Source organism: Neofelis nebulosa, chromosome 2 (genome assembly GCF_028018385.1).
Source record: "Neofelis nebulosa isolate mNeoNeb1 chromosome 2, mNeoNeb1.pri, whole genome shotgun sequence".
Taxonomy (NCBI): domain Eukaryota; kingdom Metazoa; phylum Chordata; class Mammalia; order Carnivora; family Felidae; genus Neofelis; species Neofelis nebulosa.
Window position 1 is genome coordinate 208,458,627 of NC_080783.1, and position 21,762 is coordinate 208,480,388.

Here is a 21,762-nt window from a genome sequence, read left to right on the forward strand (position 1 = left end):
AGATAGAGCATGAGCAGGGGAGGGGCAGAGAGCGAGGGAGACACAGAATCCGAAGCAGGCTCCAGACTCTGAGCTGTCAGCACAGAGCCCGATGTGGGGATCGAACCCACAAACTGCGAGATCATGACCTAAGCCGAAGTCGGACGCTTAGCCGACGGAGCCACCCAGGCGCCCCAATGGAGCTTCTTTTCTAACTGGAGTGACTGTGAGGAGATACACTAATACGTTCATGATAACTTATCGTAGGAGTCCTGTAAAGAAAAATAAATCAGAGTAAGGGGCTAGCAAGCTAGTAAGGGGCTGGTGTTTTAGTTAGGGTGGTGAAGAATAAGCTCTGAAGACAAGACGGAGAGAACATATGTGAGGTGGCAGGGCGAGCCATGCAGATTTTGGGGGTAGAATTGTTCAGGTTTGGAGATGGGGGTTTGATTGGCATTTTTAAGGATCAGTTAGGTCCGTGTGGGCTGGAGTGGAGCCGTCCAGGAGGGAGCGTGGAAATTAGATCAGAGAGGTAGCCCGGGGCCAGATCTCCTAGGGCCAAGTGTAATCTGTAAGTCATGGAGGGTTTTCCCCAGGAAAGTGATCCGATCTGACTTACTAGTTATTGGCGATGTGAGAAGCCAGCTTCTGTGAGGAGAACAGACTGCAGGGTGTAAGGCAGGAAGGAGGGCGGGTAGGAAGCTGATGCATTTCTGCAAATGACAGAGCTGGTGGGAAAGGCAGAGAGAAGAGGTCCAAGGGGTATGTGTTTTGAAGGTACAGCTGACAGGATTTGCCGATGGCTTGGATATTGAGTGTGAAAAATAGGACCTCAACATTTTTTGGCAGGAGACAAAAAATTGTGTAATTTACGGAGGATGGTGTGATTTACGGAGACTGGGAATACCAGCTCAGGAGTAGCTGGGGTGGCAGGAAGGCGAAGAAACACAGAATGTCATCTTCACCATGCCGACTCTGAGATGACTGTCACATCTCTCTGTGTGAGGTGTAGAGGAGGCGGTTGGCATGGGCATCTGGAGTTCAAGGAGGGAGTCAAATTCTGGACCTCAGTCAACAAATTATTCACTGAGTTGAGTTGTCTTCTCTGTCCCAGGCTCTGTGTCATTTCTGGAATGCTGTGATGTACCAAAAAAAAAAAAAAAAAAAAAGGACACGCTTCCAAGAAACACGGAGATGTCAAATTGTATCTAGAGAGTATTATAATAAGGGCGTTTGGCCTGGTCAGAGAAATCAAAGCAGGCTTCCTTGAGGTGTTAAGCGAACTGAAATCTGAAATAGACGTTGGGATGGTAGACAGTAGACACTAGGCAAAGAAGAGAGGTAAGCACATTAGAGAGAACAGTAGTTGATAATTCTGTGAGTGTCTGCACTCATTGTAAAGGGACGTGGGAGGATGCCAAAAGGTCTGCCCACAGAAGTAACAGTTATGGGGCGCCCAGGTGGCTCAGTTGGTTAAGCGTCTGATTCTTGCTTTTGGCTCAAGTCATGAGCTCATGCTTCATGAGTTTGAGCCCTGCGTCGCACTCTGTGCTGGCAGCGCGGCGCCTGCTTGGGATCCTCTCTCTCCCCTCTCTGCTCCTCCCCTGCTCGCTCTCTCTCTCTCTCTTTCTCAAAATAAGTAAATAAAACTTAAAAAAAAGTAGTTATGTTTAAAAAATGGCTATTGTTTCTTAAGATTTAAGAAAACCTGTTCCTTGTGTAAGTTACAAACCATAAGAAAGGGGGGGAAAATCACCCCAATTCTACCACCCAAATCGGTAAACATTCTTCCAGATGTTTTTCTGTGCACGCATTCAAAATGTATACGTTTACAGAAGCAGGATCACTGTTAGAAAACATCGTAGACGTTTTCTCAGTGCCCGTATTAGGGATCACTGTATCTAAGCATTCCACTATGTAAATAGGCCATAGTTGACTCTAATCACCTTATTGAAACACTTATTTAGGGTGTATGAAATTTCTGGTTTTGATAAACTGTGCTTTGATAAATCTTCTAAAACATAAATCTTTGTGAAGTTGCTTAATTATCCCCTTGGGGTAAATACCTAGAGGTATGAATGTTAGGACAAAGGGCACACTTATGTAAAAATTTGAAATGTTTTGTCAGACTGTTCTGATTGCATTCTTACTTAGCAGCTGTGTGTGCACGTGTGCCCGTTTCCCCAGGTCCGCTTTGGAGTGGGCATCGTTCGTTTTCACATTTTCTAACGTTAAAGGAGGAAGTTTATTTTTGAGACCGAACACAAGTGGGGTAGGGACAGAGAGAGAGAAAGGGAGACACAGATCTTTGACAGTGGGCATTGTTAGGTTTCACGTTTTCTAATGTTAAAGGAGAAAGTTTATTTTTGAACACAAGTCGGGGAGGGACAGAAAGAGAGGGGGACAGAATCTGAAGCAGGCTCCAGGCTCTGAACTGTTGGTGCAGAGCCCAACGCGGGGCTCGAACTCCGATGCTGTGAGATCGTGACCTGAGCCGAAGTTGGATGGTGAACTGAATGAGCCACCCAGGTGCCCCAGCGTTAAAGGAGAAAGGTGGTATTACATTTCTCTTACTCGTATTTCTTTATTAGTGCCATTGCAACTGCCTGTGTCCTTTGCCCCAGTTTTCTCTTTGCTGTTTGTCCTTTTTTCTTACTAATTTACGTGCACTCTTTGTATATTAGATATTCTAATTGTTTGTCATGTGGCCATTTGGACAGAAAGAAGGTTTTACATTCAGTGTGTCAGTCTTCGTTTTTATTCTCTTTGGTTTGTGCCCAGATATTTTACAGAAATTGGCAATTTTTAACTTTTTTCTTCTCGAAAGAATGACTTCAAGTGTCCTAGCAGCCTTTGAACGTCAGCATCTATACATCACCCGGTCGATTGGACCTGAGAGTTTAAATTCCAAAGTGCCGTGTACTTGGAAGTCTTTCTTTTCCTCTTGGGGTGCTTCACCTGAAGCTCGTGGGTCCTCAGGCGGGCCGTGGGTGGGCTTCAGGGAGACCGAGCTTCTGAAATTACATGCACACATTGTGTGTGCGTTTTCTTCCCTCTGGGGCAAGGTTCATAGGTTGTGAAAGGGGTCTGGGACCCCCGCATGGCAAGACCCCCTGTGCCGAGGTGGTGAGTTGTGTTTCTCCTCTTCTCTGTATAGGCACCAGGGCTTCGGGGTGCTGTCGGTCATACTGGCAAACCACGCTGTCACGCTCTTGACCTCTCTCTTCCAAGACCTGCAAGTGGAAGCACTGCACAAGGTGAGGGACTGCGCGCAGGGGGTCAGCACGGCGACGCTGGCTTCGCTCCTGGGGAGGCTGCCCTGAGCCGTCTGATCACGGGGCTCCTTCCTGCGCCGTTGGGTCCGTAATTCTCTTCTGCCTGCTTCCCTTCAGGGTTGGGAGACAGACGGTTCCCCGGCAGTCCTGAGCATCATGGCCCAGAGCACCTCCATCCAGAGGATTCAGCGGCTGATCGACTCTGTCCCGCTGACGAACCTGCTGTTGACACTGCTGTCGACCTCCTACAGAAAGGTGGGTGGGGTCACGCCGTGGATGATCTGCAGGATCTCTTGTAACCCTCTCAGGAGGAAAAAGGCTGTACGCCGTGGCCTTCATAAACTCAAAATTTATGGTAATGTTTTGAAGATGAGAGGAAAGCTTCAGTGATTCCACACGTGAATCCGTTACTGATTGTCAGCTTTTTTTATGTTTATTTATTTTTGAGAGAGAGAGAGAGAGAGAGAGCGAGCACGTGTGTGTGCTCATGAGTCAGAGAGAGGCAAAGAGAGAGGAGACACAGAATCTGAAGCAGGCTCCAGGCTCCGAGCTGTCGGCACAGAGCCCAATGCAGGGCTCGAACTCACGGACTGCAAGATCGTGACCTGAGCCGAAGTCGACGCTGGACCAACTGAGCCACCCAGGCGCCCCTAAAAAAATTATTTTTAAATTATTTTTAAATTATTATTATTATTTTTTTTTTTTGAGAGAGGGAGAGACTAAGAGCAAGGGAGGGGCAGAGAGAGAGGGAGACACAGAATCCGAAGCGGGCTCCAGGCCCTGAGCTGTCAGCGCAGTGCCCGACACGGGGCTCGAACTCACAGACTGCGAGATCATGACCTGAGCCGAAGTTGGAGGCTTAACCAACTGAGCCACCCGGGTGCCCCCTGATTGTCAGCTTTGTGATGCACATGGCTACTTGGTTCTTTGTGACAGCGGTCATATTTTCATTTTTTAATTAAAAAAAAAAAAAAGTTTATTTATTTTGAAAAAGAGAGAAAGAGAGTGCAAGCAGGGGAGTGGCAGAGAGGAAGAGAGAGAATCCTAAGCAGGCTCCGTGCTGTCAGCCTAGAGTCTGATGCGGGGCTCGATCTCATGAAACGTGAGATCGTGACCTGATCGAAACTAAGAGTCTGAAGCTTAACAGACTGAGCCACCCAGGCACCCCAAGAGATTTTCTTGGATTTAGAGGAAGAAAGAAGACACGGAGAAAATGTCTTACGTGGTGAATGAGGTGAAGTAGGGCGGCTCCATTTCTGTGACCATTGGTTCCAAAACCTTGCTGTTTTCCTAGGCCTGTGTCCTGCAGCGTCAGAGGAAGGGCTCCATGAGCAGTGATGCCAGTGCCTCTACTGACTCAAACACCTACTATGAGGATGATTTCAGCAGCACAGAGGAGGACAGCAGCCAAGGTAGAGGCCTCTTTTCCATCTCCCAGGAGATAGTTGCAACAGGAAGTTTCTCCATTGGCTCGCTTCCGTTAGTTTCCTGTTTGCCATTTTCCCCTGCCTAGCATGGATCCTGATTTTCTGTGCCCTCAAAGGTGACATGTTATTCAAGAGTAAGTTGAGCTGTGGAAAAATGGATGGTAGAAATTACTCTCAGTGAAGCCCAGATTGCTTTTCATCCTTTCCCCTCCAAGATCAAAATACATCTCGTTTCACGTTTCTTTCTGCATTAACCCATTTGTGTGTAAGGTGATTGGTTTGGCTGTTGTCATAGATGCGTGGTGTGGGGAGGCGTAGGGAGACAAACTCCACTCTGTTGCAGTGAACAACAGGGCAAAGTGAACATTCCCTTCTGCCTTTGTTTGGAGAGAGATGGAATGAGATAAATATCTCCAGTTCATTATAATTGGGTTTGTGGGAGCGGTGTATAGTATTGTGAAAGGTGCAGTTTTATTTGTGTATCTGAGAGAGCGCGAGCGAGCGAGCGTGAGCATGTGTGTGCCCTGTCTCTCATCTGTGAGAGAGAGAGAGAGGGAGAGAGGGAAGGTGTGTGTGTGCACAAGCATGGGAGGGTCAGATGGAGAGAGAGAGTCTCAAGCAGTCTCCACACCCACTGCGAGATCATGACATGAGTCAGAATCAAGAGTCAGACGCTTAACTGATTGGGCCACCCAGGTCTTAATTTGGGTTTTATAACCCATGGACAAGTAAACATTTGTTTTTCAAAACATTTGGCTTGTTGGCAGTAAAGTGAGGTGGTTCTTTCTTCATTGGGCTCCTTTAAAAAAATACCAGTTTTATTGAGGTATAATTTATGTGCCATAAAACGCTTCTGGTTTGCTTACACACTTAGAGGAGTATTGACAAATTTATGAAACCACGTTACTCCCACTGAGTCCAGATAATCCTCGTGTTCCTTTTGACGTAGACTGTTTTACAAAGCAGGTGTGCTAAAAAAATTTTTACATTGTGTTATTTTTATTACTTCTCTCTTTCTCTGTTCCAGATGATGACAGTGAGCCTATTTTGGGGCAATGGTTTGAGGAGACCATCTCCCCCAGTAAGGAGAAAGTGGCACCTCCACCCCCTCCCCCGCCCCCTCCGCTGGAGAGCTCGCCTCGCGTTAAAAGCCCCAGTAAACAGGCCCCCGGTGAGAAGGGCAACATTTTGGCTAGTCGCAAAGATCCTGAGTTGGTAAGAGTAGATTTCTGAGGTTTAGGGGAGGGAGAAATGGGAAGAAGGGGTGTGAAGAGCAGACCATTTGAACTCAGACATTTTGTAGATTGGTTAATTAACTGTCATGTTTAAAGGTATTTTTACTTAGGGCCTGAGTGTGCTGATTGCATTTGATTAAATAACTTGTACCCTTGGTGTTACTTCTCTGATTGAGGGTTAGTAACATAGCCTTTGGAGTTAGAAGTGAGTTTGGATCTAGCTTTTACCACTCACTGGCTTTGAGACTGTGGGCAAGAATCTAAACTTCTCCGAGCCTCAGCGTTGTCTTCTGTCATATGGGAGTGATAGTACCTGCCTTTAAGGGTGTTGCAAAGAAGTGAAGAGCCCTTAGCATAGGTGTGGTACGTTGTTAAATGCTCGCTAATTATTTGTTCAAGCAGTATTTCTAGATGATGTACTATCAGCCCTGTTCTAAAGCAGACACGTCAGATACGGACCTCACTTTCATACAGCTTAGTCTAGTCAAGGCTGTGGACATAAAACATTTACACAATAATTCAGTTTCATTTTGAGAGAGCAGTAAGGAGCTGGGAATTCCCTGTGTGTATAATGATCATACAGGCTTCCGAATTCCTTATTCCAATAATGTCCCCGGGCTGAACAAATACAGGGCCTTGGAGGAGTGAAAGAAGCAAGTCTGTGTAGAAGCCTCTGTCTTCACACGGAGTTTTCTGAAGTCTGTTGTGTTCAACTGGTGCCATTTTTTGTAACTGGAAGAATTATGTGGGAAAGATTGTCATAGTTAAGCTTAGCCCCACTCCCACTGTAGGGGCTTTAAACTCTGACTTGAATTCATTGCATTTGTTCCATCAGCTCTATGGGCATGTTTTATTTCTATTTAGATTGAGGATTTAGAGGCACTCTGGGCTTATGAACCTGACATGAATTTCTCTGTGCTCTCTTTAGTTCTTAGGTCTGGCTTCCAACATTTTGAACTTCATTACCTCTTCCATGCTGAACTCACGGAATAATTTTATCCGAAACTACCTGAGTGTGTCTCTTTCAGAACACCACATGGCCACCCTGGCCAGTATCATTAAGGAGGTGGACAAAGATGGACTCAAGGGTCAGTAGACAGGATCGGTGCCTGGCGGGTTTTTTTCCCCGGTGGGGTTTGGCTGTCGCCAGGGCGGTGTAATGCATCAAGTGGCTGCTTGAGTCATTGGCTTTCTTATTTGCCTCCAAGGTTCATCAGATGAAGAGTTTGCTGCTGCTCTCTATCACTTCAACCATTCTCTGGTAACTTCTGATCTTCAGTCGCCCAACCTGCAGGTTTGTGTGCACTGTGACCCTTTGGCCAAGCGCTGTCTGTGTCAGCTCCCAGTAGGCTGTAGCCTTCCAGTCTCAAAGGAACATAGTTTATCCTGGAGACGCCCTCACTGGAAAGAGTGTTGAGAGATTATTATGTCCCACTGCCCTGATGAGGATCATTTTAGGGAAGAGGAAATGTGTTCTTTATCCCCAAGTCATTCAGTAAACTGAAAAGGAAAAATGATGAAAACAGCTCCTGAGGACTGTCGTAGTAGGCAAGTGGACAAAATAGATGAGAGCGGTTTATAAAAAAGGGAAATACACATGGCCAGCAAACGTAGGAGATGCTTAACTTAATTAGTAATCTAAGAAATACATGTTGAAATGTGTGTTTTAAAAGAATCTTTCAGGCGCCTGGGTAGCTCAGTTGGTTAAACATCTTGATCTTGGCTCAGGTGATGATCTCATGGTTTGTGAGTTTGAGCCCCACATTAGGCTCTGTGCTGACGGCACAGAGTCTGCTTGGCATTCTCTCTTCTTCTCTTTCTGCCCCTTCTCTGCTTGCACTTTCTTCGCACTCTCTCTTAAAAATAAATAAATAAGCTTAAAAAAAAATAATCATTCAAATTACAGGAGTAGGTGTTTTCAGATAGACTGCTATTTGCAAACTCACCACGAAAATAAAGCCTAGGATCTTGATTGTAAGTTTTGAAATCTTAGGGTTTTCTCTCCCTGCTGGTAGGTGATGTTCTGAATCCTGCATCTCAGATTCCTTCATTCGTTATTTTTATTTATATATTATATATCCATGTATGTATACATATATACATACATATACATATATATGTATGTATGTATTTTATTTACTAACAATTTTTTTGAAGTTTATTTTTGAGGGAGAGAGAGAGTTGGAGGGGGGGGAGGGACAGAGAAAGAGGGAGACAGAATCTGAAGCAGGCTCCAGGCTCTGAACTGTCAGCACAGAGCCCAACACGGGGCTTGAATTTACCATGAGATTATGACCTGAGCCAGAGTCAGATGCTTAACCGACTGAGCCACCCAGGTGCCCCTATATATATTTATTTTTACATTCGTAGTCCTTAAAGTTTTAAATTGATTGTTTTAAGCATTATAGTAATGATACCATGCTATATCTAATCTTTTTAGGCTTTCTTTTTTCACTTAATATTATTTACCACTATGTTGCCCAGGTTCATTTATATTACTGCTAATTCTGAAGTTCTTGCTTTGACTGCTGTCTGCTGTCCCATTGTATTTGTGACTATACCAGCTCCCCTCTGCTCCCACTGTTGGACCTTTGGATTGTGTCAGATTTTGTTGCTATTCCAGTTGTTGTTGTGATCTTTGTTGTAGAAGTCTTCTGTGATAAAACAAGGGGTTCTCTTGGGTAGAGAACTAGGAGTGGAATTGGCAGGATATGGAGTATGTGATTGTAAGCAGGTGATGCCAGACTGGTCTCTAAAGTAGCTACATCAGTGGGGCACCTGGCTGGCTCAGTTGGTGGAGCGTGCGACTCTTAATCTCAGGATTGTGAGTTTGAGCCCCACATTAGGTGTAGAGATTACTTTAAATAAATAAATAAATAAACAAACAAACAAACACAGGAGCTGCACCAAGATTTACTATCACCAGCAATGTGTTCGAGATTTGTGGGTTCACTTTCCCAACATTTGACAAGGTCATATTTTGAGAATAACTTATTTTTAACACGGTCAGAGTTTGTGGTTCTCATTCTTTAGTGTACATAAAGATCCCTGGGGAATTTGTTTAAAAAAATGCAGATTCCTAGCTGTGGCCACCCTTCATCTCCCCTAGAAGAATTAAATTTGGTAGATCTCCAGTAGTTTGCCCTAAGATTGTTTTGAAATTTTTTTTTGTTATTCTTATGGTTATTTCAGTGGATTCTCAGAATCGGGACACAATCGAAGAGATTGCACTTGCCCCAAAGGGACAAAATCTAGGAAGCAATTTCAAGAGGTTAAATTTGATTCTTAAAATCCTAGGCTATTTGAGAAATTCTTTTTTTTTTTCCCCCCCCCCCACTTAAAGTTTATTTTGAGACAGAGAGAGACAGAGTGATGCAGAGGGGGCAGGGCAGAGAGAGGGAGAGTGCGAATCCCAGGCAGGCTCCATGCAGCCATCCCAGAGCCGGTGTGGGGCTTGAACCCACAAACTGTGAGATCACGACCTGAGCTGAAACCAAGAGTCAGACACTTAACCTACTGAACCATCCAGGTGGACCTATTTGAGAAATTCTTAAAAATTCATTTCTTTGTTGGGGCACCTGGGTGGCTCAGTCTCTTGAGCACCTGACTTCGGCTCAGGTCATGGTCTTCTGGTTTTTTTGGACTTAAGTGCTGCATTGGGCTCAGTGTTGTCAGTGCCAAGCCTGCTCTGTCCCATCTCTCTCTGCCCCTCCCCCACTCCAGCGCTCTCTCAAAAATAAAATTAACATTTTAAGAGCTTATTTCATCGCTTAAAAAGATAACTATAGGGGCGCCTGGGTGGCGCAGTCGGTTAAGCGTCCGACTTCAGCCAGGTCACGATCTCGCGGTCTGTGAGTTCGAGCCCTGCGTCAGGCTCTGGGCTGATGGCTCGGAGCCTGGAGCCTGTTTCCGATTCTGTGTCTCCCTCTCTCGCTGCCCCTCCCCCGTTCATGCTCTGTCTCTCTCTGTCCCAAAAATAAATAAAAAACGTTGAAAAATTTAAAAAAAAAAAAAAAAAAAAAAAAAAGATAACTATAAAACCTATTTGTATGTACCTATTGTTAGATGAAACAGAGTGGGTTTTTTTTGGCAGGAAAGGGAATATAAACAGAGTGGTAAAGTTGTTGACGTAAGATGAAGAGAAGAAAATTCTTCGGTCAGTATATGGCCTGCAGCTCCTTCTCAGACTGTATAGGGTCAGGAAGTCGTGTCAAAGTTACGAGCTCCTTAAGTTTATTTAGGGAATAACTAAGATCTTAAGTTTATTTAGGGAAGTTTCACAGTTCACAGACTTGGCCTTTTCCTGCCGAAACTTGTCCAAATAATGGGGGAAGAAATATTTTTCTGTAGAGAATAGGAGTTCTTAAGACTCCTGTAATGATGTTGTCCTCATAGCATGTAAAAAACTAATTCCAGACCTTGTGTGGACATGCAACTTGTCTTCCCATAACCACTGACTTTATGTAGAACAAATCCTCAAAACTCCCTTCTCATTCCATCTCCAAACATGGGCTTTTAAATTCTGCCCCCAAATTTCATTGCTATGATGGAAGAGAGTAAAGGATGGTTAGTGTAATTTAACGACCTGCTATTGAGTTCCCCTGCCCTGCATATTGTTTCTCTGGGATCATGTACAGAGTCCTGTCTCTTTATCAAGATACCTGAGTGCTATTGCAGGACATACACGGTGTCCTTAAGGTAGGTTAGCAGAATGTAGCTCAGTCTGTGAAAGTAAGCAGATAGAAGTTTCATCACAAAAATTGTTTTCACCTATCAGGTCATAAAAACTGGTTCCGAGTTGGTAAGACCAGTAGGCCTGTTCCCTGCTTCTAGGAGAAATTGAAGCCTACTTATTTACTTCCCAAGATGACATCTTGGGAAGAGGGCTTTCTGTTGAAATGCCATGTGCTTGGTTGGCATGGCCTCTCTGTTCTTTCTTTCAAATTTGTTATTAGAGCAGTCTAGTAAGATGATTTGTGTCTTCTGAAACCAAACAAGAAAGCAGGCCTTGTGTGGTTTTCATTGTCCTGCTCTACTGGCCATTGGGGATTCTCTCTGTCTCTAGCCCTGTTGGGGATGGCACTGAAGGTTCCAGCTCTCTAATCATAGGGTTGGTTCCCCTGGCAGTCAGCCCCTGGCCTAAAGCTGTCGAGGGGCCTCCTTATTATAAACATAGGTAATGCTGAAAGGGGCTTATTATGAATAACAAAACACGTTCTTCTCACCCTTGTCAGGAAATGATGAGAGTTTTAGGAGCTCTGTACCAGGAATGAGACAAAGACCAAATATACATTTCTTCTTACATCCCGGGATCACAGGGGCTTAGTGTTTAATAGGTATCGGGTTTCAGTTCGGAAAAATAAACAAGTGCTGGAGATGGATGGTAGTGATGTTTGCACAGTGTGTGTGTATTTAATGCCGCAGAACTGTGCACTTAAAAAATGGTCAGTTTTCGGTTGTTTTTTATCACAAAGTAAAATGAGAATCATACCTGGCACATAGTATTAGTGCCTACTCAACATTAGCTGCTGTCTTTGTTACTATTACCATTTAATGTTGTGTTTATAGTTATTATATTTATTATTATGTATAAAATTATAATAATTTAACGTTACCGTAGAGGTCTGAGTTCATTCATTCATTCACAGAGTATTCATGGAGCACCTACTGCATGCCAAGTAGTGTAGGCACTGGAGAGATCCAGATGATTTGAGTTAGTGTGACATCTTTTTTTTTTTTTTTTTTTTTTTTTCAACGTTTTTTATTTATTTTTGGGACAGAGAGAGACAGAGCATGAACGGGGGAGGGGCAGAGAGAGAGGGAGACACAGAATCAGAAACAGGCTCCAGGCTCCGAGCCATCAGCCCAGAGCCTGACGCGGGGCTCGAACTCACGGACCGCGAGATCGTGACCTGGCTGAAGTCGGAAGCTTAACCGACTGCGCCACCCAGGCGCCCCAAGTTAGTGTGACATCTTAAGAAAAGGGGGAGATAGGAGATATCATGTGGATAAAGGGCCCATGGTAGATAGAGATCACGGGAAACTATTTGAACGGGGTAAAGAACACGGATAGGAAAGAGTCTAAGGTGTTGCCTGGGTTTACAACCCGGATGAGACCAGAAGGATGCTGTTGTCTTTCGTAGAAAGCGGCCATCGGCGAGAAGGGTTAGTTTGGTGGTAGAGGAGCCGTGCCGAGTGCTCGGGGAGCGCTCCTGGGTTTCAGTCAGCTCAGAGGTTGTGTGTACTCGTGGATCGCTTATTTATGCACGGTTGCTCAGAATGGTCCTTTGGGTTCTTGAGCTACACGAGGCACAGTTTGCCATTTTCTCTTTTTGTTTTTAAAAACAGTGTCACCTTACCAGCCCAACTGTCTTGCCGTCCGTTGTGGTTAGCCAGCCTCGAAACCATTCTGCAGTAGAGCTTGAGCATTAGGCTCTCCTTAATTTTTCAGGTATTTATTTATTTTTTTTAGATGTTTATTTTTGAGAGAGAGAGTGTGAGTAGGGGAGGGGCAGAGAGTGAAGGGGACAGAGGATCCGAGGGTGGCTCTGCGCTGAACTCAAGAGAAGAACCGTGAGATCATGACCTGAGTGTAACCCAGTGAGCTGCCTAGGCTCCCCGAGGCTTTCCTTTAATGGAGTAAGCTAAAAGCAGTTAAGTAGGCGTTACCGATGTGATTATTGATTATGTTGCTTCCTGTGTCAGAATGTTGCATCTTACAGCCCTTTCAATCCAATGAGAAAAACAATTTGTATGTTTTTATATATGAGAATTCTATGTAAGAATTTGGTGTGTAAGAATTGTGTAGCATATATTAACTTTTTTAGTTAAACGGTTACCACTACCATTAAAAGCCACTTTAAATATGATGACGTTTTGAGGGGCCAGTGGGATGAAGACATCTAGAAAGTAGTTGGAAATGTGAGTCTGAAATTCAGAACTTAAATTAAGAGTGGTAATGTGGTTTTGGGAATTATCCACTAAGAGGCAGTCGTTGAAGTAATGAGAAACAGCAAGGTGGGCGGGGGATGGCCCGAGCGGCGAGGGCTGGGGCCAGGAACCCAGGAGAGCTGGCATTAAGCAAGGGTGGGCACGGGGGTGCTTGGGCTGGAGGGGGCATTTCAGGCTAGGCCTTGGTTGGTGGGCTATGGCTCTCTTTTACTTCTTAGGAAGCCCTCTTCCTTAGGGCTAATCCAGGCTCTGAGGAAGGCTTGGTCATTTTTTGCGGCTCTGAGGCCCGAGAGACAACGGACACAAAACAAAAAAACCCTCTCTTAAAAAAAAAAAATCCTATAAATAACATTGTAACGTTACATTCTTCCACCAAATTCATGGTTTATGTTTTTCCATGTTTCTTTGTAGTCCCTGTCTGTGTAGATAGATGCACAGTTTTGCAGTTAAAATCAGAACATCAATTCATCTCTTTTTTTCTGCTTCTTTCAAGTTTTACTATTTCAAATATTACTCCATTAAGTTTAAAAAAATTTTTTTTCTAATGTTTATTTTTGAGAGAGAGACACACACACACATAGAGTGCAAGCAAGGGAGAGGCAGGGAGTGAGGGAGACACAGAATCCGAAGCAGGCTCGGGCTCTGCACTGTCAGCACAGAGCCCGACACGAGGCTCGAACTCACGAACTGAGAGATCATGACTTGAACTGAAGTCGGACGCTTAACTGACTGAGCCACCCAGGTGCCCCGAGAATGTAGATTTTAGAGATAAATCTGGTTTGGGCAGTTGGGAGTCTTGTGGCTTAGTGTGTTTTTAAACCACTCTGACCTCTGTTTCCCGCATCAGTAGAATGGAGCGCATACCCAGGTAACATCGTGGCCCAGAGCGTTGCCTGTGACAGTTGGTGTGCGGCACTTAGTCATGATAACTGCCCAGCACATGGGAACTACTCCTGATTATCTGTGACATTCTGAATGGTTGTTTCCCAGCAATGGGGTCCTCTGGGGTGTTACCTAAGAACATAATTTAATTTGGCAGACTTAGAAATTTATCCTGTATCCTGAGGTAACTATGATTTGTGTTTTCTGAAGCCAAGTGAGAACACTGGCCTTTTGTCTGGTGTTCCATTGGCATCCTGCTCAGTTTGTGTGTGTGTTTGAGAAGATAAGTTGCAGCTTAGATAACTGAGCTCAAAGTCAAGCTCATTTGAAAGACACGCTACAACTGGAGGCAGAGGCACAGCCCTGACTAATTGGAGGTGCCTTGACATCTTACAGGCAGATTTCTCTTGCTAATACCGTTCGTACAAGTGGGTGGACCCACAGGTGCGGGACCGACCTCCCCACTTGGCGTATTACTTGTATATAACTGGTTATCGAAGAAAAACTGTCAGCTGTTTAAAATTATTCAGGAAGTTTTCTTCTGAAGGGAAGACTTTTCATGTTCTGCCTGTTTGGAAAATCGTCCTGATTCTGCCGTCTCAGTTTGCATCTCTGCATTTCTCCTTTTTCAGGACCCCATCTCTGACACCAATTAACTGTAGTTGTGAATGGGGCTAGATGAGTAATTTTCCCTCGATAGTTTTCCTGTTTGTTGAGCGAAGTGACCTTTTGCAAACCGCGTCTGAATCTGAATTTCTGTGTGCCCTTTAAAATACTCCTTCGGCGCCGAAATCAAGAGTCGGGTGTTCAACCTACTGAGCCACCCAGGTGTCCCTTGACTTTTTTTTTTTTTTTATGTTTTTCCTTTGCAGTCAATATATTTTATTTTCTGAGCTACCTATTCAAAATTTTCCCATTTAAACCATTATGGTGTGTCCCTTCCTTACTGAATTGAAAGGTTCTTTGTAAATTCTAGATACAAGTTCTTAGTTAGATAAATGTTTTCAAAATACTGTTTCTCATACTGTGGCTTGTCGTTTCTTTTATTAAAAGTGACTTTTGGGGCGCCTGGGTGGCGCAGTCGGTTAAGCGTCCGACTTCAGCCAGGTCACGATCTCGCGGTCCGTGAGTTCGAGCCCCGCGTCGGGCTCTGGGCTGATGGCTCGGAGCCTGGAGCCTGTTTCCGATTCTGTGTCTCCCTCTCTCTCTGCCCCTCCCCCGTTCATGCTCTGTCTCTCTCTGTCCCAAAAATAAATAAAAAACGTTGAAAAAAAAAAATTAAAAAAAAAAAAAAGTGACTTTTGAAGAGAGAAAAAAAGTACTCCTCCAGCATAAAGGGTAACATTTAGGGCTCATTGGTAACCTTTGGCCTCATTCCCTGTCATTTTCCTAATGGTTTCCTGTGTGTCTTTTCCTGGCAGAACACGCTGTTGCAGCAGCTGGGAGTAGCGCCTTTCTCTGAGGGCCCCTGGCCCTTGTACATTCACCCACAAAGCCTCTCTGTGCTTTCACGCCTTTTGCTCATCTGGCAACATAAAGCCGGTGCTCAAGGTGATCCAGATGTCCCTGAATGCCTTAAAGTTTGGGACAGGTAAGAGAACTCCAGGTGAAGCCCTGCAGAGAAGGTTATGGACTTTTTTGATGTGTTTGACTTCTTTGTAGTTAGTCCGTGGCTCTGAGGTGGTATCTGCTGATGGCACAGACTGGTGAGGGCGGACGAGTGTGTGTTTCCGGTGGCCTTGGGGGAAGAGGTGCTGTTTAAAAAACAGGAGCACCAAATTAGTTATCTAATTAATTAAATAAGTAATATAAAAAACAGAAATACATAAACTATGGTCTGGGAACAAAGTCATCCGTTGGCACCTGGGGGGGTTTGGTTGCAGTTTTGAGACATAACCTGACTCCTGAATGTAACCGATTCAAGAGTCCTGTCCTGATTTATTGAAAGGTGGGGAACAGGAAAGCCAGCTCTGTCTTTGGCTGTTCTGTTTTCAACGTGAAACCACTCCAAGTGACTTGCAGTCTTTTTTTGGACAACTTTTAAAGAATTTCTTCACTTGGGGGAAGCTCAGATTAATCATCGAAATCCTCTTTAGATGGACCTATATTTGCCATTTTTGTTTACATGGTTAGGAGCCTTCAAAGCAGTTTGTTTTCCTAAAAGGCTTTGCTTTTCTCTTCCTCATTCTGTGATCAAATAGCTGTAATGCTGGATTTGAGAAATCCTAAACCTCCTTGAGTGCCAAAGACCCACTGTGTTTTTTCCTGGTGGAATCTTGCAAAAAAAAAAAAAAAAAATGGGGAGGGGGGTTGTCGGGGGAAGAGACGGGGATGAGGGAAACCTTTATTAAAACACAAATCTCTTTCCTAATAGCCAGAGGCAGTGGAAATAGTTGGCTACATTCATTCCTTTTTTGCATAAAATCTCTTCTGACAAGTTCTCCGAATAGTGTAATTTCTTTTTATTGCTTTTTACCGCACCGACTCATTTTGGACTGTTACCATGTAGTGAATTTAACCTGTAGGGCTAAGCTCTCAAGATAAGCTATAGAGCCAAAACGATAGGGGAAAGTAATTGAACTATCTCTACCTGTCCAGGTTTATTAATTTAAAAAAAAAAAAAAAAGCCACCCTTTTGGGGGCTTGCAGTTCTTTTCATGGTCAGAAATGGCGGAGTGCGTGTTAACACTATCACCACAGTCAACAGAATGTTTTGTGGTCGAGTCTTGCTTTTTTGTAGCCAGGATTGAGTTCTTAAATCTTCTCTTTCCACATAGATTCTTGTCTTCCTTGATTTGTTGTCTTGATGCCTGGGTTTAGAAAGCCTAACTCTTCCAGCACGTGACACCGTGACTCGTGGGGGACGTGTTCTGACTTTGTCCACCAGACACGTTCTCCTTTTCTCCGCGGTAGGTTCTTATCGACCATGAAGCAGAGCGCCCTGCAGGGGGTGGTGCCCAGTGAGACGGAAGATTTGAACGTTGAGCATCTGCAGCTGCTCCTCCTCATTTTCCACAACTTCACCGAGAAAGGCCGGCGGGCCATACTGACCCTGTTCGTGCAGATCATCCAGGAATTGAGTGCCAGCGTGGAGGCCCAGGCGCGCTCCGTGCCCCTCATCCTGGCTCGCCTCCTTTTGATCTTCGATTATCTGCTTCATCAGTACTCCAAAGCCCCTGTGTATCTGTTCGAGCAGGTACAGATGAACGCATTGTTTTTGCTCTACTGGCTGTGATTGAGAGTGTCACTCTTCTTGAATTGTGGTGATCCAAAGCAAAATGACCTGCTTACTTGAGGTTTCAGGTGTTTGTTGTGGTAGGTTTATGATTAACCTTGGGAATACCACTGGACTTCTGGATGTGCACTCACGCTTTGTACCTAGCCAGGAGCAGTAAGTGTAGATTATTTGATTTGATGCATTTGTGAAAATTGGATTATAGGCTCTGTTCACAGGTATCCTTTGAATAACCCCACTTTATACCTGTGTCTAGCTCTGCGCCCCGAGCATCGGTTCCCCCCCAACCCGCCACTCCCCACCGTGAATATTTGTTAGTGGAGGAATGATGGTTGAGCAGTAGGTTTTATGGATTAGTAAATTCTTTTGTTGTAAGGATCCAACACGAGGATGGGAGGTCCAGGTAAGGATTATTCAGCATTTCCTAAAATGTTTGCTTGAGTGCTATTCCTATTAAACTTCAGCAAAAAAGATTGTTCCCCAAAAAAGTCACAGAAAAATCTAAAACTTTTGTTTTGGCTTGTGAGTTTCCCAGTCTTTGATATGTTGGTCAGTTGTGATGCCTGCAGTGAGATGCTGAATGTGGCTGTGTATCTTTCTTAATTTGAGTATTTGTGTTTTAAAAGGTACAGCATAACTTGCTGAGTCCTCCTTTTGGGTGGGCAAGTGGATCCCAGGACAGCAGCAGCCGCCGGGCGACTTCCCCTCTCTATCATGGGTTCAAAGAAGTAGAAGAAAACTGGTCTAAGCATTTTTCATCAGGTCAGAAAAAAGACGGTCAGTAAGAAGCTGACTCATTGGCTCTCGTTGGGGGGATTAAATTTGGTATTTGGAGACTCCTCAAGGTTTAGTCTATTCCTTATAGGTGGCAGATACCAGTGGATTCAAAACATTTTCAGAAATAGACCGTTGCATATCCCACATTGATTTAAAAACAAAAAGCAAAAAACCATTGATACGTAAGAATTAGGAATTCTTGTGTATGCTCATAGAGTACAGTATTTGGATTTTTGCCACTTGGAGTGATTACATTTAATTTTTCAGAGGAATGTGGTTCTAACCCACAGGCTAAATTTCCTTTTGGGTCATGGTGGGGTCTATTCAGAAAACAATGGGAGCCATGACATTCTCTGCAGTGTTTCTCATAGAGCGGGTGTCCCTTCTTTTGATGAAGTGCCTCTTGTGTTTATCTTTCGTTTGTGTTTGCACACTTCCTGAGGAGTGTAAGCTGTTGAGTGGAGTTTGTGGAAACTCCTCAAACCTTAGATCCTGTCATTGGGATCTCCTAGTAGTTAGTCCTGTTGATATTGGGGAGACAGCCATTTAAGTTTAATGCAGTTAGTCTGTGGGTCCAATTTTGATGATTAACTTGGTGTTTGCAGAGCACCTCTGTTACCTCCTAGAGCAGTGGTTCTTAACTAGGGATGCTTGGGCCCCATGCCCAGAAGGGACAGTTGGCAATGTCTGGAGACCTATTCGGTTGTCAAAACTGTAAGGGTGCTAAACATCCTGTCGTGCACAGGACAGCCCTCCCTCAGCAAGGAATTATCTGGTACAAAAGTCCGTAGTGCCAAGGTTGTTTGTGTTTTCAAGTGTCCAAAGGGTTTTCTTAATTTTTACATTTTATACTTACTAAGCAGAATCGAGAATGAAACCATTCTTCTAATGAGCTTATTGTTTTTCAGATGCTGTCCCACAACCCAGATTCTACTGTGTCCTGTCCCCAGAAGCCTCAGAGGATGATTTGAACCGACTTGATTCTGTGGTACGAGGAATTTTAAAACCCCATTTTACATGTGGGTCAGATGGTTTCCACCAAAATCAGTCTGGCAGGGGAAAAGGGAGTCACTTGCTTTTTGTAATGAGGGAATTTGGCCTGTATTAGGATTTGAGGTTATTCTAGAAGGAAAATATTGTTTTGAGATTTATTCGCTGGGCCCCACTTTTGCTGTAGGGGACCCTTCTTCCTGTCTTTGTTGGCGTGTTCACATGCCGATATTTTAACGGACAAAAATAGTTGCCTCGTTCTATAGCCTGCACTTGTGTGTGCACCATAACCCATCAGCTGGGAGAGGTCCCTGAGTGGGAATCTTGCTGCAGTGAGAAATTCATAACTATAATTTGAATGAGCTGTTTTGTCAGTTCTGAGGTTAAATGGTAGTGTATGGGTTGGAGGAAAAATATTTCAAAAAATAGGACAGAATGATTTTCTTTCTCTCGATATTAGGCGTGCGATGTTCTTTTCTCCAAGCTTGTCAAATATGATGAGCTTTATACGGCACTGACATCACTGCTTGCTGCTGGATCCCAGCTTGACACAGTCCGGAGGAAGGAAAACAAGAACGTAACGGCCCTGGTAAGACCACCGAAGCCCAGGCTGATGATGAAGAGTTTGGGATGTGTTTGATGATTTGGTAGCTGTTCTACCAGAAATTTCTTTCTGGGGTCTAATCAGTTATTGAATTATCTGTTTCTTACCTTCAGCGAATGGTGGTTGATAGGTCACATTGAAAGTCTCCCACTGGAGCTTTTCCTGTGGTCCCATGAATGTGTCTCTGTACCTCTAGAAGTTATGACAACAATTAGAGCCACAGAAAGGGGCACCTGATTGTGGGCCTGCGAGGCAGAATGTCCTGCTCTCTTTTGGTTACTTGGTAAATTCTTGGGGAGCCGAAGTTGTCTTAGAACTGTGATTTTGGCTTGTGAGATGTGCAAGTGTGGAGCACATTATTTATATGTGGGTTCTAACATGTTCTGCTTTATTATTGGATGTATTCTCTATAAAGATGTGGGGAGCAGACTTGAGAGCCAAATCTCAGTTGAAAATCAGGACTCTACACAGTCTGCTCTAAATGTATTCAGGGGGCGCCTGGGTAGCTTAGTGGGTTGAGCATCCGGCTTCAGCTCCGGTCATGGTCTCACCATTTGTGAGTTTGAGCCCTGCATCAGGCTTTGTGCTAACAGTTCGGAGCTGGAGCCTGGAGCCTGCTTGGGATTCTGGATCTCCCTCTCTCTCTGCCTCCCCCCCCCCGCCCCCCCAACTCGAGCTCTGTCTCGGTCTGCTTTCAAAAATAAATATTAAAAAAAAAATGCTGTATTTGGAACAGTTCTCACTGTCAGGGAGCTCACGACGCGATAGCAAGTGCTATTGCTGTGATTGCTCTTTGCTTTTTCCAGGAGGCCTGTGCCCTTCAGTATTACTTCTTGATACTGTGGAGGATCCTAGGGATTTTGCCACCATCGAAGACTTACATGAACCAGCTGGCCATGAATTCCCCTGAGATGAGTGAATGTGACATCTTACACACCCTGAGGTGGTCTTCCCGTCTCCGCATCAGCTCCTACGTCAACTGGATAAAGGTACCACAGTGTGACACAGGCCTTGCTGCCAAAGGGTTGTCCAAAGTCACCGTGCTCTGTACTTGTGGGAACTTGTTAATTTAAGAGTAATGAAAGCTTTAGATTCTGTCTGTGTCAACCTTCTGAACACGTTTTCTTGGCTGTCCAAATAGGACCACCTTATCAAACAGGGCATGAAGGCTGAACATGCCAGTTCTCTCTTAGAACTGGCATCCACCAAGTGCAGCTCAGTGAAGTATGACGTTGAAATTGTAGAGGAATACTTTGCTCGACAGGTACGTTAGTTTTGGGTCCATAATGACAGGATTTAGCTTCTGCTGCAGTCTTTCCCCACAACTAATTAGTATCTTGGGTATCTTTAAAGATCTCATCATTCTGTAGCATTGACTGTACCACCATCTTGCAACTTCATGAAATTCCAAGCCTGCAGTCCATCTACACCCTCGATGCTGCCATCTCGAAGGTCCAGGTCTCTCTGGATGAGCATTTTTCTAAGATGGCCGCTGAGACTGATCCTCATAAGTCATCTGAGGTCACCAAGAACCTGCTTCCAGCCACGCTACAACTCATCGACACCTATGCGTCATTCATTAGGTGTGACGGGCTGCCTGCCCACAGATGTCAAGATGGGGAATTTAGATCCTTCGGTGGTTTGCTTTCCTTAGAGGCCTGAAAATTCTTCACATTGGACTTAGTGGTGGTTTTTTTTGTTTTTGTTTTTAAGTTTATGTATTTATTTTGAGAGAGAGATCAAGTGCTGTAGGGGCAGAGGGAGGGGAGAGAGAGTCCCAGGCAGGCTCTGCACTGTCAGTGTAGAGCCCAGTGCGGGGCTTGAACCCAAGAACCATGAGATCGTGACCTGACCCAAAATTAATAAGAGTCTGGCACTTAACCAACTGAGCCACTTAGGTGCCCCTAGACTTTGTGGTTCTAGGTACTGTTCACTGTGCAGATCCCAAAGGACTCAGAATTGTACACGTTTTTTATTTTTATTTTTGTCAGCTTAGGTTTTTTCTTTTTTCCCCCTCTCTTTGTAGACTGCCTGATGAGGGAATTTTCAAATAGTTCAGGAAGTCGAGAAGTTTGATTTCTATAAATCTTTAAATATTTTGTAGCATTTACCTTGTAGGATATAAGGAAAGGTAACACAATTTCTCCAGACATGTCATTTCTGTTACTCACTAAGATAAAGCTTTAAATGTTTTTGAATTTCATGGTAGGTAGTTAGAGAAAAAAATTTCCTAATGAGTTAGAGAGTATTTTGAAATGCAGTCCTTTCTTAAGTAATAAACACTGCAATTTGCATGCCCTGTAGAATTGTTCTGTGTGATGTTTAAATATTGTGGAATTTGTTTTCAGTGTATAAAAATTAGGAATTTGTTCACAAAACAAGATTTCAGGCTTTTCTTACATTGGAA

The 21,762-nt window shown here is 44.2% G+C and overlaps 1 protein-coding gene across 8 annotated transcripts in view; it reads left to right on the forward strand.

Moving 5' to 3' along the window:
- UBR4 (ubiquitin protein ligase E3 component n-recognin 4) overlaps positions 1 to 21,762 on the forward strand; it is a 134,099-nt gene that overhangs the window by 17,520 nt on the left and 94,817 nt on the right. For all 8 annotated transcript variants that reach the window (XM_058718883.1, XM_058718888.1, XM_058718887.1 and 5 more), the window contains exons 12-25: positions 3,137 to 3,236; positions 3,372 to 3,509; positions 4,549 to 4,666; positions 5,709 to 5,896; positions 6,845 to 7,004; positions 7,125 to 7,210; positions 15,171 to 15,340; positions 16,663 to 16,945; positions 17,611 to 17,746; positions 18,670 to 18,749; positions 19,212 to 19,340; positions 20,162 to 20,344; positions 20,497 to 20,619; positions 20,709 to 20,938. In XM_058718883.1, the coding sequence (XP_058574866.1) occupies positions 3,137 to 3,236; positions 3,372 to 3,509; positions 4,549 to 4,666; positions 5,709 to 5,896; positions 6,845 to 7,004; positions 7,125 to 7,210; positions 15,171 to 15,340; positions 16,663 to 16,945; positions 17,611 to 17,746; positions 18,670 to 18,749; positions 19,212 to 19,340; positions 20,162 to 20,344; positions 20,497 to 20,619; positions 20,709 to 20,938 (2,124 nt within the window). The remainder of the gene's footprint in view (positions 1 to 3,136; positions 3,237 to 3,371; positions 3,510 to 4,548; positions 4,667 to 5,708; positions 5,897 to 6,844; positions 7,005 to 7,124; positions 7,211 to 15,170; positions 15,341 to 16,662; positions 16,946 to 17,610; positions 17,747 to 18,669; positions 18,750 to 19,211; positions 19,341 to 20,161; positions 20,345 to 20,496; positions 20,620 to 20,708; positions 20,939 to 21,762) is intronic.